At 30.8% G+C, this 21,897-nt stretch overlaps 1 protein-coding gene across 2 annotated transcripts in view; it reads left to right on the forward strand.

Moving 5' to 3' along the window:
• The window catches only part of LOC131854826 (lachesin), a 65,063-nt gene that overhangs the window by 33,042 nt on the left and 10,124 nt on the right, over nucleotides 1-21,897 (forward strand). The window contains exons 3-6 of one of the 2 annotated variants that reach the window (XM_059206367.1): nucleotides 5,884-6,017; nucleotides 9,988-10,173; nucleotides 11,093-11,285; nucleotides 16,577-16,705. In XM_059206367.1, the coding sequence (XP_059062350.1) occupies nucleotides 5,884-6,017; nucleotides 9,988-10,173; nucleotides 11,093-11,285; nucleotides 16,577-16,705 (642 nt within the window). The remainder of the gene's footprint in view (nucleotides 1-5,883; nucleotides 6,018-9,987; nucleotides 10,174-11,092; nucleotides 11,286-16,576; nucleotides 16,706-21,897) is intronic. The other variant, XM_059188808.1, reaches the window with a different exon arrangement.

Below are 21,897 nucleotides of genomic sequence, written 5' to 3' on the forward strand. Positions count from 1 at the left end.
TTAACTTCGCCTCAAAACTTGCTCCGAGCGTTCCTCTCCCCTTATTTATCGCCCTGCAACTCCCCCTTAAGATACCCACGAACGCTGCATCAAAGAACTTAGAGAATGTGCAATTATGAGATTGTTTTAATTTAGAAACAATGTTGTTGAAGAATGTATTTCGAGTAAACTCTCTGAAACCCAAACCAGAATACTTGGTTTTGTTCAACATTGTTTCCCATTTATTGCTTCTAGTCGATCTCGGTATTTTCACACAAGTTCTTCTGCGATTATGTTTATGAAAATTCATGGCTTCTTTATAAAATTAAATTTGTTATGAGCAAATAGATATAGATAACCATCTGGCTACCATCAGTCATCAACCAAGCGTGCATAGACGTATAGAAATTCTCTTATACATTTTCATAGAGTTTACGTTATTGAGTCTATATTCAAGTTTAAATATACTATATAATATGTGTAGTATTTGTGTCAATATTTATTTCTAATATTATCTATAAAAATTAAATGTCATGCATATTAAACTAAAAACAGTTAAATAGTTTGACACCAATAATAACACTACAATTCTTTCGATGATGAAAATAAAGTGTTATAAACATTTAACTAGACGGTACAACCAAATACGAACTGCAACTCCAGTAGTATAAAGTGCAGCCGGCGAGTTCTTTAACTTCTGCGTAACAACTTCAAAACCTTCAACTAAATACTTGTCTAGTACATTATAAAACTTTGACAAAACTATATTTTGATATGAAACTAACAAGAAAACTGTCGTTAATATAATGAAGCTAGATGCCTTTAGAGAATTATAGTTACAACTCACAATTAATTAAAATGGCTAAGTTATGACTCTTTTTAATAATTAACCATACTAAACATATGATATATTTCTATAGTTTATAGAGCTAACAAGTATACAGCTCAAGTTTTAGAAATATATTCTGTGAATAGTTGAAAAATATAATAAATTACTTTTGAGTCAAGTGTTTAGTTTCAGAGTTCCTTTTTTTATACTGACTCTTGGGACATTTTAAATATGAAAACGAGTAACGATATCATTACGTGATCTTACTATCAGTCAACGAAACTACCGGCATTATACTATGTCAAATGCATACCATTCAAAGTTTAAAAGCTACGAGACACAGTTTACGTACCTCTCCAATTCGGACCAAAACAACAATGGACATAATTCACTCTAGGCCGAACTAAACCTAGTCTAGTGCTCGAACGAAAATCAGTGAACCAAATTGCAAATGAAGCGGTCGACTGGGGTTTCTCCACTCTGTGATTGCTTGAGCACGGCTTTCGTCGATATGTTGGTACTCATGATCGTGATGTGACGGTAAATAGGTATAATGAATAGGTAAATAGTCACTTTGTCAACTAGATTCAAAGTAAATGGTTACAGATACTTGTGATACACTACATTCATCAGGTGTAAGATTATGTGGTATTGCTTTGTACTTTCGGCTTTAAAATTGAAATAAACTTCGTATTAAAATAGTTTTTTTAATTCTACTGCAATATTCAGAATACGAATTTTTATCACAAACAATGTAAAGATGGACTTAAATTAGATGAATGGACAAAGGTTATCGTACTCTTATATAAAAATATATTTAATAATAATTATTATTTATTTATTTACCAAAATTTTCAATACAACTACAACGAAATTAGTAGCTATGGAGAGATGCGAGAAAATGTAATATGCATATACAAATATGAAAATTTACGTTGAATTGGGAAAAAATATTGCGTATCTAACAATAAAAGCAATCGAATAAAATAGCTTTTTGAATAGTAATATCTCTATCTAAATAATATGGGTCAGATTAGCCAGCCAACTTATACGTTTTATTTATACTTACCGACTACTTCAGGTTATTATTAACACTATCTAATTCTCCACTGCATTTATATTCTCCTGTAGAACTTCAACAGGTACACCAGGTCTCGGAACTAAGTTATAAACACTGCACTCATGTACCAATGTCGGTCCTAACTTTCTATCTCCCCGGAGTACGAAACCATGTCTGTTAATTGTCCGCTTATACTCTCTCTCTGTAAAATCTAGTGGTACCTTCTTCGTTTATAGATCACTGAGATCTTTTACCAAAATAGTTCTAAATATTTTATTGTACTGGATACTATAATTATTTTGTTTAAAGTCGGTATCATTATACAAGTATATCTGAAGTTTGGAAATTAAATACTTTTATTTCAGTAGCTAGGTTATATTATACATACAAAAATAACTAAATCTATATAATGTTATTATATGGAGGGAATGAACTGTTAGAAATGGAGACGTTGCTAATATATATAACATATTAGCAATGTATACCAAGTGCAAACTTAAAAATCATTCCATTTGATAAGTAAATCCTTAAAAAAATATAAAGAGGCATGACTTCTTAATTATATGGAATGACAACGTATGAGTGTTATCAGGTCTGACATGATAATGTGATGTCCGTAGTGCTGTTCATATATAATATATTATAGGCGACGGTTATCATCAGGTGGACCGCCTCCAGACGATAAATAAATTACTCAACATAATTATTGCAGATTCTGTTGTATTTCGTATACTATCCGCTTCATAAATATAGCTGACAGAATAATTAATAGGATATTGATGGTGTATAGTAGTTTTAAATATTCATTTAAACGTATAAAGCAGTTGTACATTTTAAACGAATCATATACATATATCTTTGTCTCAAAGTTCAAATTTAAAAAATGAAATAGTCGGATTATATTTTTAATTCTAGTATCTTAATTGAACTTAGTATTTAAATATAATACAGTTTTGTTGATAGTTAATATTGAATATCCCTTAAGGTATTGACCACAATAGACTTTATAATTTGTAAGAATCTTGTAAGAAGCTGCGTATATACGCATACATAAACATTACAATGGTTTTTTATTTTCAGATGACACTATCTAATTATATATCTAAATGTTTGAATATCTTTATGAACTACTACATGTCTAATATTATTAGAATGTAGGAGTTATACGGCAATACGTAACAATTCCTCCAGTTCTAAAATATTGAACTGCAGTAGCAACCAATTGCTAGTTATTGGACAGGAGATCGCTATCTATATCTACTTCTGTTTATTTGCCGAACGTCTGCTGGACACTTCATATTCACTACGGACCTCGGAAATCATTTTAGTGTATAGAAATTGATCTTATTCTCTGTTATATACTGAAGGTGAGCAATGCAACATGTTATCTTTGTAGGCATAATATCAGATGCGGTAAATTAATAGTCAACTTTCCTTACGTAAATGTGTCTCTTTGATTGCAACAACATATAACTTGGTCGGTATAATTAAGTAGACAATATGAAGTTTAATATAATATCTTGCTTATTAGTACAATTAATAATTGCTATAATTATATGACGTTTTCGCACACAAACATACTATTATTATTTTCTAAATTCAATCATCGGTTCTTAACTTTGACATCAACAGTACAAATCATCAGTAAATCATCAGTATATCATCATAAATCAGTAATTTATCAAAGCAGTAGTACCTAAGCGTATACATAAAATTAAAAATAAAGATAGTTCAAATGCATTATGATGCATGCATATATTATATTAAATACGAACAAATGTATGCCAATTGATGATATCTTCATTTTTAATCAATAGTAAAATAATAGACTCAATGAGAGCAATACAAATAAAATTATTCCGTACATTGCACTCGACATGTCGAATACACATTGCCGATTTGGTAAATATGTCATAATAATGTGTCCGGACCAACTGGCGAATGGGTGAATGCAGATGCAATCGGCCACTACGGGAGTTTGTAGTGACATACAAATAATTTAGTAGTACGATCGCTATTCTTCGAGCGAATAGATAGTCCTCACTTCCGACACATGTTTCCTTGAAGGCGACAGAAAGAACTGGTCACGTAGAATATTGACGCCTCGGGCGTTTCACCCCGAACAATGTTTATGTTCAAACTAACTGACACATTTTTATGTAGAAACTCTTTTGTGAGTCAGTCTGCTTCATCTTGCATTTAATTTTCTAAAATCTGTGAATATGTATAAATCATCATGTATAAACGGAAAAAACAAGTAGATCTGGTTTTCTAAATAATTAGCTGTTATTTAGTTCTTAATCTTCATACACTTTTACTATCTACACCCTATTTTACACACATTTAAAGATAGCCTATATCTGTCCTCCTATTTTTTGTCAAATTTCAATTAAGTAAATCCATTCAGTACTGTAGTCGATTTAACAAACAGACAGACAAATACACTTTCGAATTTATAATATTAATATGAAATATAGATTATTACTATACTTTTGGTACAAATATAAAAAAAAACATCTATTCAAAAGAGCAACACACAAATTTCTTCCTCATTCTTCTTGTGATGAATCTGCATTCCAAATGAGTGGTAGAATCAAAATATGACCATTCAAAAGTGCTTGTAATGAGATTAATGGAATAAAGATTATTTCTATTTCAAAAAAAAATAATATATAACAATATCAACAACGTATATTTTTTACATTCAAAGTTAAACAAACATTAAACAACAATGGACTGAAATAAAAAGGTTACCATTTGTGGCTGTTTTATACAACGAATTCAAAATATAGTGTTATTTCTAAATGTTATGGATTGCCTCTCCATTTTCAAGAAATTTTCCGATACTCAAATACATATTTCAAAACTACTACGCAATAAACAAAAACCGATATTTTTGCATATACCAACATTCCAGATCTTTTCGATGAATGTTTTTAATTCGTCCAGATTTGTAATATTGTTTTAGTAGTATTACTTCGTTCGAATATTTTCAAATCGCTGCCAAACTTCCCTTCTCGCCATTTATGCAAATCGCAATCGTAGACGTGGTGTCGGCGTCGGAGGCGAAAATCACTTATCGCTTCAGTTAACCGTGCGATATCGCGTTCGATGCGCGTGGGCCCTTGTGAATATAAAGAAATCGAATATCATCAAATCGGTTTTTATTCGTTTTATTATAGCTATATCGATTTCCAATGGTTTTCTTATTAGCTTTAGGTATACGGAACGACAGAAAATATTAAAGTAAATATTAAACATTTTTCATTAATCCTTATATATTAATAGGACGGATATATATAGATTACAGATATATTAATTTTTACTAAGTAATTATTCCTTATTAGATATTAGTAGCAACCGTAGTGCAAACAGATGTTATTCAGAAATAAATTATTATCAATAATTATTGACATACATAAAATAACGGGATTTCTTTATTGATTTCCTGATATTAAAGATCCCGATAGTAAAAACAAACGAAAACGATGAGTACTGATTGATATTTTGCTCTGATTTTACCATCTACCCGCTACTCTCAATTTACCGGCGATCATGACGGTTGCAATAAAGCAGAAATACATAATTGTAAATTTATAAAAGAAACCTTGTCAAATTTATTAAAGAACATAGAACAGGTATATGTTCAAAATTTAATACCTAAAATAAATATACTCACCTATTAAGCATTAGTATTTTATATATCTAACCTTGTTACACTTCTCTGTACTAATAGAAGTAAATAGAATAATTTGCTATCTTTCCCATTCCACTATTCCTGTTCTCCTGAACATGAATTTAAAAAAATCTGCGGAATTGAGAGCCTAGTTCTTTAGGATTACGGTTTCAAAACGACATGATAACGAGTAAGATCCTGTGCCTATTTGTGTGAAAACATATTTATAGTTTTTTTATATGTATTACAATAACTACAAGATACAAAAACATATATCCTTGATCCTGTTAATGTTCACAATATTTTAATTTAAATGTATTTTTTTTCTTTTGTTTACAGCTCTAGGTCTGGAACCGGACTTCCTATACCCTTTAGAGAACGTGACCATCGCCCAGGGCCGGGACGCAATGTTCACGTGTGTGGTGAATAACCTTGGTGGTTACAGGGTGAGTGGCGACTCCGCCACTGCCAGGGTGTGTATCAAACTGACTCATTACAGCTAGCCACTTCATAGTGGAGCACCCTCACTGTGCACTTCAAGGGTTGAGATCTATAATGATTTTGCTGTGATATATTATTCAATTAATATATTAATTGCGTAAAAACATAAATGATTTTCTGGCAAAAAATATATTTACACTTTCGACGTTTATATATATTATTTTATTGGGCGATAATGGAATGGTGCTTCTACCTGCAATAACGATATGCGCTGACGGGACAATAGTCAGCCTAAATTTCGTATATGTAGATGCTTCATTTAAGAAGACTTTAATTTATTCTTAAATAATTGGTATAATAAACGTCTTTATATAACACTAGCTGTTAGCCGTTAGCTGTTAGCCGCCGACTTCGTCGGTTTTGGTATTGTTCTTTTTTTAAGGAAAATGGTATTTTCCTCGTGATACTATTTATTTATAATTCTAAATTCATTAATATCAATTCAGTCGTGATAATATAATAAACAAACAGATATACTTTTGAATATATAATATTACACTGGATAATTAATAATTACAATTCATGTTCTATTTACATGCATTCTAGATATGTAATAGATTTGGCTGTCGAAACGGACATTAACGCAAACAAAGCCGCTGTTAACAGAAACTAGATAATTTGAAAGTAGTCGGAATAGAAATAGAAGTTAGCACAATAGCTCAGTCTCGTTTTCATAATATAGTCTATATTTATTTAAAAATTTATTAAGACCTATTCAGCCGTTTAGGCACAAAAAGAAAACATGCACTTTCACGTGTATAATATCAGGATGGCTATTTATTTGTATCACGTAACAATTTCATGTATGACAATACATTGAATATATGTTTATTTTTTCAAATATATGTAGATACGCTAGTTTGTAATAGAGGCACACTTAAGTACTTCGATTTAATGAATTTTTGGCAAGATTCAGTATAAAATATTTTTAACTGTTAAATACTAGACTCATATAAAGGAAATTATGTATTATATATTATAATACCCAATACTGTTACAATTAAAAATAAACAAAATGTTACATTTGAATTTGGAATCTGTCATTCCATTATTAAAGTTCATTGTGTTTTCAATTTTTCGCGCCAGTTAGTAACAAAGAGAACAGAATCGCTGTGATTGCATTACACAAAGTAGATATGGAGCCAAATACAATTTTTGAAACTCTCAATCCGCTTGGTTTTAGTCGAATATTTGTGCACCTATTAATAGGTACAATTAAACCTCCTCTGTTTGCGACAGAAAAAGATCTGGCCGTCCACACAGTGTTCGTATGAAAATGCCAATCGAAGCAGAAAAATATAGAAGCCTATGTATTTAAAAACTAAATTCACTATTATAGATCTCACCCTATAGACCTCTGCACCAACTTCCACACTTCTATAGCACACTTCGCACTTCTATAGTACACTTGGCATTTCTTCAGCACTCTTTCAACTCACGTGCACTTAGTACCTATGTCTACCTAGCATAGAGTACAAACTAATTTGCACAAAACTAAGTATACCATAGCTGTAGTGTTAGCACACTAAGGCACTTAGCACTAGACACTTACATGCATACACTAAGATCCAGGAATGTTTTAAATCTATATTTAGACTTTGAATAACTTGGATTATTCTTGGGTCTTATTAATGATTTTGCACAAACTGTTTATTATTTTAAGTTTTTTTTTCGAAGCATGCCAACCCCAGCACTTTTTCACGTATTTTCACTAAGTTTCGTTCTTATAAATTAAAAGATACGATTTTAGGAACTACTATCCCTTGATTATTTCAAGTCATTGAATCTCTTAACAAAAACCACAAACCCTACTATGATTGAACTATATTGAAGATAGGAAATTTACGTTGCAAAACAGTCACTTTACGAAATTAAAATAAAGCCGAGACTAACCCCCTTGGTCCCTGTTCAATCATTTCAAGAGGCTATGCTCTCAAACTGTCCCGGGAGTTAATCTAGATCACTATCTTTAAACCATTCGACAATATCGTATGCGTAAATCTTTAGAAATTTTTCTTCATTCCAGTTTTTTAAGAAATGTCTTTAAAGGCCGTATTGATAAATAAATTAAAAAAAATGTTGTAATACTTGTTTAAAAAAAATAACGTCTATAATCGTTCTATTTTATCGCATATCTCTCCAATTCAGAAAATATTTACAGTTGGAGGAAATACGAAGGAATCTATTCACAATTCAGCCGTACATTACATCAGAACAAGTGGATAAATACTTAGGTATATCTACCTTGAATCGATTCTGCGAGAAACAAGATTCGATAATAGTCTCTTTGGGACCGTTACCGTGGGTCACTCTATTTCCTCACGATATACCAATGAATTCACTACATCGATATAGGTTTGCTTTTCATATGTCGATTTTCGTAAGTAATTACATGCCACTAATAATATCGGCACGTGTGTAAACCCCCTCTGTTGACTTATACAGATTTCAGATGAAAATCTCAAGAGAATCCTTCATGTAAACAACTTAACGTTTTTTCCGATATTTGTTCATATCGATCACCTTATATATTTCTTATGAATCAGCAAATAAATTGCCGATACACATACACATTCTATTAAACACATAACCTCGATATGCACCGCTGGTATGGATGAGTTCCAATTGTGGGTAACTATAACTTTTATGTTTTTATTTAGATAAATATACTCGTATATCTAACAATGTAATTCCAATATTGTCACTCCACAAACGTTAGACGTAAATTTATAATGGATATTTTATGCGGTACTATTACTAATTCAGATAATTTGGTTCACCATGATTCTCGTAGGCAATCACACAACATACATTGCACAGTTCAATTATTTTATAAAGTACTAATTGACACATGCTGCTTCATGATACTATGCATATATAGCTTTATGTGTTCTGGCATATTCCATTAGTTTACATGATACCGAAAGATATTCTTTTTGTTGTTGGAATTACATCGTTTTCCTTACAATCCTTTCGCTTAAGCTTATTCAAATAATATTAAAGTAAGAGCTTTATGAAAAGAAAGGATTGCAAGTATTCTTATACGAAGCGAAAACATTAACGTGTTTTCTTATCGCTCACATTGTGCACTTTAATGTTTTGCAATATTGTTATATTTTTATATGTAGTAAACTTCCACAGTAGGCATCCTATTAGTAACACTACTAGTGTTGTTTATGCACCAGCACTTGATATAGTACTTATTATGTTACCTCTGAATTGTATATTCACTTTTGTGTAGAGCACCACTTCAGCACTAACCTACTATTTATTTAGTAATCTAATATTTAAATAACACCAATCAGGTAAATTTGATAATGTTTACATAAGTATAAGCATTTAGTTTGGTGTCAGTAATTAGAAAATAATATTATTATTGTAGAAGAATATTTGTCATATTACGAAATTTAATCATAAGACTTCTAAAAAAGATAGTTCTTAATTTAGAAGTGAATATGATCTACTAAATATTACTACTACAATGGAATTTAATACCCAACTCAGAACGTACACCAAAGAAGTATAAACGCCATATTTCTGTTCGTTTTTTGTTACGCTATGCAGGAAATTAGCTTCTATTGCGATGTCGACGCTTTTGGTAAAGCGGGTGAAACGAGGGCCGTTTTCACAGTCCGCCCGCAGAGCGCTATAGCGGCGACCAGACGAAAATGTAATTAAAAATTCCGAGAGCATTTTGCGAGGAGCTCGCAACAAGATAGTGTTGCTGGCTCAAGGATCGTTGTCGCGACAGCCTCTTGGGAGACATTCAGTTGTAATTAGACTTGTTCACTGTAAAAGTCTTCATTTCTATTTTTTACAATTCAACGAAAAATTGAGATAATCGTTACAGAAATGTTGCGTTTCCGCGCCGTACTATTCGTTTTATTAGAATGTTTTCTTCCATTTTCCACTTGCTTGGGCTCCGGATTGTTCGGGGGTCAGGTTGCGTGGATCAAGGCGGATACAAAAGCGATCCTGGCTATCCACGAGCACGTGATAACGAACAATGCGCGGTTGAGCGTCACGCACAACGACTACAACACTTGGACGCTTAACATCAGAGGGGTGAAAAGGGAGGACAGAGGACAATATATGTGCCAAGTTAATACAGATCCGATGAAAATGCAGGTAAAATATTACACCATCCTATTTAATTATTTCTATAGCGCGAGTATACGTGGATGTGACGGAAACGTATAAATAATGGATTTACTTTTTATATAAATACGTACTTTGTATTATACATAAATATATTTATTTTAGTCGTTGAAGGTATGAAAATATAATTATTTAATATATATCATAACTTTATAATGCCTCTCCTCTTAGAATTCCTTTTTTAACTTAATTAACTATGGCAAGCCAAAAACTATATATTATAAAAACTAGTACCGGAGTTTATTTGTGTTCTCAAATCTCGCTAAGCTAAAGTGTCTGAATAATTTTGCATTTTTGCTAAAAGCCGCTAAATATTCTGATTTAAATCAGACACTATAATAATATGAATAGTTGATAGTCATAAGAGAGACATAATTTTTAAGCTAACCGTTTTATTTGCATAAATCATATATACATTTGACAAATTTTTCATCACATTTATTATAGATAAGAACAAAATTATTTTTGATGTAGATACTAGTTTACAAAATATCTGAATAATTTAAAGAATATTTCGGTTATTATTAAAAATGGACTGTTCAAACTTCCCAAACTTAGGTATATATAATATATACCTATAAGTATGAAAGTAACTTTGAAAGAATTATGCCCAGAATAATGATTAAACAAATATGTCTAAGTTTTAGCTATTTGTAGTATATTAAAAATCCTGAAACATAAAGCATTAGATCTTTACGATATTATTTATATAACAATCATAATTCGATTTCATAATTATTGAATTTAAAACCCATTCAAGTCATTACACCTACATGGATGCGTAACTATGCATAACAATTAAATTACTATTTTATTGTAATAGACATAAAAAGAATTGTACCTTTCTACATGCTACAGCATGAAAGTTAAAATACAACTTACTTTTCAGACAGCATTTTTAGAAGTGGTTATACCACCAGATATAATATACGAAGAAACATCAGGAGACATGATGGTGCCGGAAGGCGGGTCAGCTAAGCTGGTCTGCAAAGCAAGAGGTTACCCGCCTCCAAAGATTGTATGGCGAAGAGAAGATGGCGGCGATATCATATCAAGAGGTGGTCCGCAAGGGAAAACCAAAGGTAACGACGGCATATTTGTTTTAATGGAAATTTTTTTATGTATTTACCATGACGTATAATCAATTTTATTAAGGATTTTCACTGAAACACACAATTTCCATTGGAACAAAATTATTATGATATAAAAAAAAACTTTAATATCAATACTCAATTGGCGATGATATCACATGATATATATGAAAAAATTACAATCGTACTGTAATCCTCTAACCATTATTTAAAAAAATATCCTCCGTTTCTGAGAAGTCATCAAAAATGTCTACTCCTAGTTTCTTACACGTATGATATTACTACAAATATCTAAAAAGACTTATATGCACCATAGTTTAGAATATGTATGTTCTTAATATGCTTATTAATATGATAGTTAAAAATAGAAAGAATTTTAAAACGTAATCAGATATTAAGTGAAAATCACATAATTGTTACATAAAAGCCAATAAACTATCGCGTGCTATGTCCTTATTATTTACTATAATTACCTTTTGCGGCTACTTACTTTAATCTCAATATAATTATTGAATAATTTGTTAGATAAAACCCGATCCTTATTACTAAATAATATGTAATACCGACAATGATCTATATCATATAGCACGTCATCGCAGGAAGCATAATAGGTCACTTTTAAATTGTGCATTTACTAGTTCGCTAATCTTGACATTAAAAACAATGGTTTTCCTGTACTTTTTATGAAGAAAATTTCTATAACAGTTCATTTTATACGTTAATACATCGTTAATTAATTATATTATAATTAGTTATAATTTGCATAACTATTTACCAAAAAACTCATTATGTTTTTAATTCTATTATGTTTATATTGACCGACACCCGACATTCAATTGCCGACCTTTATTTTAGATGTTTATTTTTAGAAAACACAATGCGAGTATAACGCTTTTACTCTTATGTACTGTCACTTCTGTAAACTATCATTATGTCTCATTATAAATTCTACAATGTATTTTTAATAAATACATATTTATCTATATACATAAAATATAAGCATAAAATTTATAAAGTTAAAAAATATATAGTTATAATAGGCAAGTTTATTGTTGTGTTATATTTCAATAGTACAAGACATAGGCAAAGTTAAAATGTCACACTTCTAAATTAATTAAAGAAATATATAGACTCATTCTGCTAGTTAATTAGATTACAATAGTCATGAAAAGACATATGAAGAACTTAAAGTAATGGGTAACAAATAAATCAGAGTTTAAAATATTCACTATTGAATCTTAGCAGTAAATCACACCGCAGCACCTTGGGGAGCTGCTATTACCATTCACACCGCCCTTTCTAATCCCACTGGATTACAACCTCGAGACGGTCCGGAATAATTACTTACCTACTCATCTCTGCACTCGGCCAAATAAAGAGCCGGAGCAAGGCTTTCTAAAATTACACAATGTTTATATAATATTCCATCGCTATTATTACTTTTATTATAATATCTCACTATAGCTTCAAGCAACACTTCTTTCATCTTTAGATCAAGAATAAATTTATATTATTAGACATAATTTATAATTTAGGCAAGCTGGTGTAATTCTATTTAATTGAATAAATCATTAGACACTTTCTTATTTGACATTCAATTGAGTTGGGGAATGCTAAACCAAAAATTATAGTACTTACAAATGGGATTCGTGACAAGTGGCAAATGGCAGTTTTACTGACAGGGTGATTAATCAGCAGGTTCCACTTAACCCCACCACTGTTCAGAGCTTCTATAGCCATCAGTCAATTCATTAAGTTAACAAAGTACTAAGGGTAACTAAACGACTTTCACAGCCACTCCATTTCAATAGTTTCAAATCAGCTCACTAAGCGCCCTAACATTTGATATAACGGCAATTCACTAAGTTCGAGAAACAATATGATATGCGTCCTAAGCATAATTTTACTTTGTAGTAATGAGATTCTACGTAGTAACCTACTAAATTAACCATAATAGCGCAGTTATTACTGTGAAACCCATTTTGACGGATTTTAAATTAACTAACATCAATAACAATCATCAATTTGAGTGAAGAAGTCTAATTAAAGAAGCCGTTACAAGTTACCTCCATAAATCTGAGCTGGAAACAATACAAGCTATCCATTACGTAGGCCAATGTTTCTTCGCTTAATATTCCAATGAGGAAACTTCGAGGGGCGTCCGGTTCGACAAACATAGTTTTTTAATGAACGGCGATATTTTCGAATTTATAAATTTGTTACCCCAAGTTACTTACGGTACAATATAAATTAATTATGTTTTCAAGAAAGTTTTATGACTATAACTTGCTAGAGAAGAGGATATTCGCCTGTGTTTGTAAAAAATAGGATTAAGTGGCGATTTTTTATTTAAGAACGATTGGAAGGCTTAAGTATGTACAATAACTATTGATTTCAAAATTAAATAATTTCATTATTAAAAATTAATTTAAAAATATAATGAATAATATTTTTAACATTAAAATTTAATTATTATTCATTATATTTACTATTTAAAGAAGTTTGCAATATTTTATAATTTAACATAAAACATTATTGTATATGTATGTATTACACTTATTGTAATATTTGTTATAAATATTTCTCATATGACTGTATGTATTAATATAATACTATTGTATATACACGTGAGCTAACAAATGACAATTTAAAAATATGGTATACGGCTATTTTGCTAAAATTATTGTGATATCTTGTTCTAGTGAATTAATTGATATTGTCGTATTTCCATAATATTATTTTAATGCAGATACTGCATATTTATTCCCAGATGAAATAATACAGATGCAATAACGATATAATTACAATGACAGCAAACATTACAGTACTAGGTAACAACAGACAAAGGGGTTATTATTCAAAATTTGCCCTTTATTGTTTCGCATAAAACATGTTGTGGTGACAACGGCGTGTCGCGTGCCTATTTGTTTCATGTTCTACAGCAAATTATGCAGATAAGCGAATGAATGGCGGAAACTTACTCGTACACTGATGCAAATTAACTTCGCCATCCTTCTATTTGACGCTTTTCATCTACTAAGTTTGAAACAGATACCGGGAGTGCCCCTTCGCCTTATCCGGACTTGTTAATCCCCATTATCAAATAACTTGAATATTTAATAACCATTTTTGATTTCGAAGGAAAATGTTTGCATGAATCAGATAAAAGCTATTCACAACCACCCCAATTACAAGAAAATCCATTAAGACTTATCTATTTTGATGCCTTATTAAACTTGCTTTCTTGGGTGGTGAGCCCTGCTTAATAGAAAGCAATAATTACCTATTCTGTACAAAGTCGATAGAACACTAACTTTTCAAGATCCTAATTAAAATTATAACTTCAAGACAAAGAGTCATAGGAGTGTTGTTATTCAATTTAACTCAAGGACACTTGTAAGAAGGACTGCGCTGTAGAATTTGTCATACCGCCACATAGACTTCAAAACTGTCATGATCTGCAGCTTAACCGTAAGTTACTATTAATTTCTTAAAAAGAATTATATTATTTATGATTAAATATTCAAACGAATATTAATGCTTTTTACATCTTGTAGCAAATAATATTTTTCGTTTTTATCAAATATTTGAACTGTACATAAAACTTCCTATTATATCCTAGTACTACACTTAGTGGATAACTAAGTAGGTATATGGTATGTTATAAAAAATGTATATTTTTTTCTCAAGCAAAGTTAAGTTTAAGTCAATTTGATAATTTTAAAAGAGATAATTTTAAAACACACAGAATCTTAAGTGGAACTGTTTTCTAAAACTCTAAATAACATACGTAATCTAGACATGTCATCCATATACATATATCACAAATATACGTACGCTTTATAGGTAGGTCAATATACCTATTTTAATTTAATTCAAGTAATATTTATTTCCCTACATTAATTTCATATATCTATGGAAAACCACTATAGTCCGTGGGGCTTGAGTATCACTTGACTTATGACACATCGATAGGACAAGTCTATTAAAGGGCGCATCTTCAAGTTAGCCGGCTTGCTATCCAGAGTTTATGTTTCAGTTATATAAAAAATATTTTACTATTACTATAACGTAATTGTTGTACTATTCATAATAATAATATCAATAAAAAAACTGATAATTTGAAATATGACATTGGTGAATATTCTACCGCTATATACTTGATTTTGAAGTGAAATGGTAAAGAATTTATGCTTTTTAAGTAAGCTATCTACTTTAATTTAGGAATTATAAAACTACCATTCATTTAAAATATTTTTAAGTATATGATATGTTATTGGTACTTATATGCTTCATTTCAATAACGTAAAAGAAATGTTTTTTAGATTATAAATATATAAAATTTAATTATTGTAAACAAGATATTTCAATGTAATAATTGTTTTTTTTATTTAATTTGAAATTAAGGTTGACAAACACTAGTACTTATCCGCATAATTCTTTATTATATCTAAAGTTAATAATAATTTTAAGAGCGAAATAGCTCCGTCGCTTATATTCTCTCATTGTTTGCTAACGAAACGTCGTGCGGCCCGGCTCGAGAGCTCTACACTTTAAACCATCAACCTTCAGCTCCTTCGGAAAATATTGCCCCAGCTTTTTATCCTCTTGTTTGAATAATGGCTGTAAACGTACTCGGGTGCCATTTGAGCAAGGTGTCAGGAAAACAGCTCGAGTTCAAACCACTAACGGTACTTGTTTACAGAACCCGTCAACTTTTGGCGGTTAGAAGTGTTTTCCAACAATTCTAGTGAAATGCAAAGTAAGCACTACAGCAGATAGTAACACAGACGACTCCCCATGGGTTTAGAAATATAAATTTTGTATGAAAAATATAAGTTGTATAATCGTTTCCCTTTTGAAGTATTAATATAAGTAATATTTACAAAATTTTTCTTCATATTGTTAAACTAATAAATAATCTATCTAACCAGTAATATACCCTCATAATTTCAAAACAATCTGATAAAACGGAACTAGACTTTGTACAAAGTTGTCTGCGTCTGTCTACTTATCCTACTAATATATATATATACTAATTTCAGCTGCTAAAATGCTAACTTTATAAGCTATGTTACGGTTGAGGAGTAAAATATGTCAGTGAAATTTCAGAGTACAGACATAACCCTAGACCTCACATGGTAAATCACGATCGTCATATGATGGTGGTCATCTATTTATCTGATGCTCTTATGTATATTAGAGACGATTGATTGCTTACCACCAAGTGGCCATTATAGTTGCATTAAAAAAATTGTCCTAATATTCATCTTTGTTCACAGTAACGTCACTGGAAGGTGACATAGTAAATTTGACGAAAGTAACCCGGTCCGAAATGGGTGCTTATTTGTGCATCGCAGCTAATGGTGTTCCTCCATCTGTCAGCAAAAGAATAATGCTTCATGTTCATTGTAAGTATATTTGCTTATGTTATTAACTTTATACGTTCTTTTCTTAACATTTTATAGATGTTAATTAGTACTAGAAATCATGATATTATAAAATCGAATGCTGCATAATCAATTGAACCTCTTTCTGTGTATTATATTAATATTCATGTTTTAACACACCATCTAAACTCGGTTATGTGAAAAACGAAAACTATAGGAATATATAACTAAAGGAAAATAATGATTGGAAAATAAGAATATATGTGAAAAATTAGGTATATGTACAAAAGTGTTATTCTTTTGTGATATTTATTACAGAGCACTAAAAAACAGCGACGAATTGACAATGATCTATAAATTACAATTCTCTAACAGTTACCGATAATTGACAATTCACGATAATTCATTAATTTGTTATATTTTTTTATTTATCTTTATTAACTTATGTTAACTTATAATTCTATACTAAATAAGAATAAGAGAGAGTGATGAATTATAGCCAATTTTATAGAGATTCTAATAATCTTACAAGATTCTAAATGAATTGAGCACGTAAAGTACGACGTGATGAAGTAAAACATCGATTAGGAATTCCCCCCGTGAATCAATTGAACCGATAAAGCGTACTCACCTGCGTAAAGCAAGCAAAAAGCGGTGCGAGCGAGCGAACTCACTTATCTCACGATCTCCGAGACTAATTTATAAGCGGTGAGTTATTCAATGTAGGGAGCTGAGGGCACCCAAGACCCTAGTCTCGAACACGTAAGCAATTGGTAGATTTTCGTGTTATCACGTATCATCTTTGGTGCGTGTCTTGCATCTGAATTTGGACGTTGAACGCCGCCTGTACTCGGCAACTTAGTCGTGTTTAGTGAAAGTTAGTAAGCTTGTTGACTATCCAACTGTTCAGTGTTTATATCCTATTAGCAATCGATAAATCTTGGGATTTCATAAAACTTTTATTTGTGTGTCATTGTATAGGAATAAGTTAGAGTTCTGATTCTAGGGTGTTATTATTTCTATATAAAAAGAGTGAAAATGCTTCACTCTTATTATGTAGATCTATATACATATCCATACTGTTATTACTATTTATTTACCTATATCCGCATAGTCTTGAATATCGCCTAAATGTATAAAATCAGTACCTAACATTATATGCATAGCTTCGACGTATGAACTCATTTCCATTTGCATGGATAGTATGATACAAAGGGGAATTGTCGTAGCAACAATTCATGAATCCGAAAACTCATCTAATTTAGTATGCGCTTTCCAAAATTGTACTATTTATTTGGAAACTATGAATAACATTTTGACTGTTTGCAATTTTAATTCAATAAAACACACATGAAGGATCCTAAAATTCTTTTACATGCATGAATAAATCAATCCATCAATTTTATGTCCCACAAAAACAATTTCATGTAAAATTTGGCACATGAAAAGTCGAAAATGTACATACTCAATCACGATCCATGACGTTTCTGCCAAGCTAACATATTGGAATTTTATATTTCATTTATTAATTAACAGTTCTAAATTCATTGATCAAGTCCATTCGCTTGTAAGCTTAGTTAAATATTAAAGTTTTTCGGAGCTTTCGCCAACAGCTGGCTCGTTGCTCCGCCGATCTGTGTTGTTGTCCACGCTCTATTTGCATTCTGTTATTGGCAGTCCCATGTATACACTTGTCTGATTGGATAAATATATTTACACCTAACTTTAACCACACATTATTTTTTATCTTCTTTCCTGTATATATGTACTAGTGTTCTTAGACAATATCTATTCATAAAATTCATAAATTTAACGTTAAGGAATAATATATATTATAAATAAGGTATAATAATAGAATATTTTCGCAATTTGATGTGATGTTACTATTTACTTATTTTATTGAAGGAGTAAAAAGCTTTATTTGATGTTTATTCATATTGTAATACGTAACCATAATGAGCGCGTTTTTTTTTTGATGTAATTGAATAGGCTTACAAACTGATGGCCTACGATTTAGTCTATTACTCCGGGTTTCAGTTCTCGAATCTGGTTGTTACGAAGCTTTTTACTACTATATTTTAGACTAACTTGCCGATGTCAGTAACACTAATAAAAAAATTAAATTAATCTGAAAATGGCGATAAGACCACATTTAATTGGATAATTAAATCCAATCCAATCTCCGAAATTGAATCATGTTAAACATGGCATTTACTATAAGATGTAGATAATTTACATTGTGTCTAATTTTAAATCTAGAAATACCATTGTTATAATATATTTTATTGTACAGTATTTACGGGCACACCAGATAGCGTAACAATAGCGTAAACGCTTAGTTTCAATCCTATAGTTATATCAGTATCCAAACGATATCGAAGGAGATATATTTCATACAATTATAGTTTGTACACATCATATCTGATAATGTATTTGTTCATTATCAGATATGATGTGTCTAATTGAAGTTAAATATTTGAAACAAATTTCAAAGAAATTTGATTTATCACTTTTAAACTTTAATTAATTCTCCTTTTAAATTACTTATCCGACGAAGAGTGTAATATTAAAAACGTCAATTCCGCAACATCAAACTGTCTTAAGAATTGTGAACTCCAAACTAATCAAAAATGAATGGTGTCGAACAAGTTATCGTAGAATTCATATCTTTCAGTACCTATTAAACAGATACTTATAGATACAATAGCTCGAGGACTTGACGACAACCGGGAGAAATTCACTTCATAGGAAACGCAATTTTAAGCGAACAAACAAACTACTGCCGTCTGAAACCCTTCCACTCAGTTTAATTACTTCACAAAGAATGCGTCGCGTTCGCTCGATGAGGAGACAAAATTAACGCTCTCAAATATTTAATTTAAATTTCCTCCCCCGAAAACGAATGATAACAGTGGATCGTGCAGACTTGTGGCCGCGGTGAGAAAGTATAAAAAAATTAAAGCGCCCACACTGAGGCAATTCATTCCTACAGTAACTGCTTCGTAATGCGATGAGTTTCTTTTACTTGTTTCACAGAAACCGAGAGAAGCGTTAAATTGTGTTTAGATAAAAAGAAACACAGACAAACGAAGTGAACAAATCGCTATCAATTTACCGGGACTTGCAATTCAGTATAATTAATTTCACGACTCATCATGGATTAAGACAGAAGAGAAAGAATAAATATTTCCTTTAGAAAGAACTAGAATTGCAGAATACAGTTTATTTAAACAGGTTGCTAGAGGATATAAAACGCCAAGAAATCCGAAAACGGGCGAGGCGTGTGCGCCGCTCGGTTAATCAAACTGTCACTTCAAGAATTCCGCGCGGAATCTTTACCAAGAAAACTCCCCGTAACTTTTGATTGCTGCTGAGAATACCTATCTACTTATACATTTAAGAATTGCTTAATTACGTTCTTTACTTAAATTTAGACTTGATATTATGGCGATAAACTAATATTGTCACTGCCCCAAATTTCAATCAGATTAACATTTCAACGCCTCATTATTCCGTTTTATTTAATAAGCAAAAGATTTTCCTCGCCACGCCTTCGAGTTATTAATTAGAACAAAAATTCTGATCGTTCAGATTTTGTTCGCTAAATTGGCCACTCGAACTCGTAAAAGCCGTCCAAAGGAACTTAACGACGGTCAAAGAGAATAACCGCAAATAAGCTCCGATCTAAGGCCGAGTAAGAAAATTCCGTTTTCCTTAATTCACCCTAAACAGACTTCTGGGGATGTTGGTGCGATTGTTTACATTTGTGAAATAATCCGTTCTTTTTAGAAACAATTTGACGCTTTTGTTTCTCTGGGGCGACGTTTTAGCTCTTTGATGTTTGATCTTCGCCTTCTCTTTAATGTTAAACCAAACTTTAAGAATTTTGAAATACCATAGAATTAATTCCTAAAATTCTTTACTTTGATCGCAATGTTAGATAGTGTCAGATTGTATTCTTGTGCATAAGACAGCTGCTATATGAAAAACGTTACTTAAAATACTTTTAAAGTTTATAAATATTCTTAAAAAAAATACTTGTATACAAGATTCTTGAAATGAGAGAAGTTAATATGAACATTAAGTTTTATGCTGCTGCTTATTGATTATAGCAATTCAAATACTCTGGTAATAAATGGTAGTTTAATTTAATTATCATTAATATTTTATCATAAATTATTTTATAATCATAAATTATTTTAATTTATCGCTCTGTTTTACCTGTTTATCTTTAAAATTTAGAAAGATAAATGTAACTAACAAATAGTTATTTTTGTTTCCTTGATATAGTTTTAGTATAGAAACATCTCCAAGATTAAAGCAAGACTTGATAATATTATATCAACACAAAGCTTCTACAATCTATAATAGATTATGCTATCTAGCAACACTACCAAATGTTCATTTGTTTTAAGTCCTAACTAAGCTATCGGGAATCTCGACTTTAATTGCGAACAAACAACTAGTCCAGTAAACACTTGATACAAACAGTATGCAGCCAGTTCTAGGATAATATTCAAAGTAAACACCTGACAGTAGCAGCGTTTTAACCACCAAAGTGGCGGAGTGGAGTGCAAAAGTAAATATTAAACGCGAGCTACACACTAATATGGGACACTAAGAAACTATCTTACCCAATGCAAATGTAAGGAGATCTACGTAGAGAGAAATCTGTATGTTCTATTCATTTATGTTTAAGATAAATAAAATTTTATGTTAATAGCATAGATTTGCTGACGCGTACTAACTTAATGATTTATTACTTTTACTTATAAACATATATAGGTCATGATTTCGTATCTAACTAAAAAATGAGATAATTTTTTTATTTTTAAATTATATATCAAGATGACTTATGCAACTTATTTTTAATTTTCCATATAATTCCTACGATGTCCAGATAATTTATTTTACTTTTACGTTTTATTTTATTTTATCCCGCTATTTTAAGATTCAATAAAGATATTCATAGCTCAAGCTATGAAGAAAGAAGCCAATGTTAGCGTAGGTGTGATATGAAATTGATATTTTTTCATACTTACATAATACATAATCTATTGTAATATTTATTATAAGGAGAGAAAAAGTATATGCTTTGTATGTATGTATTGGATAAACGCTAGAGAGAAAGAAGAGAATTTCTTTTATTATTTTATATCCACATTATTCTAAATTATCAAATGTTGCACGTTATGTTAATATATATATAAAAA

This window comes from Achroia grisella, unplaced genomic scaffold, assembly GCF_030625045.1.
Source record: "Achroia grisella isolate CSIRO2021 unplaced genomic scaffold, CSIRO_AGI_Agris_v1 utg1023, whole genome shotgun sequence".
In the NCBI taxonomy this organism is placed as follows: Eukaryota; Metazoa; Arthropoda; class Insecta; order Lepidoptera; family Pyralidae; genus Achroia; species Achroia grisella.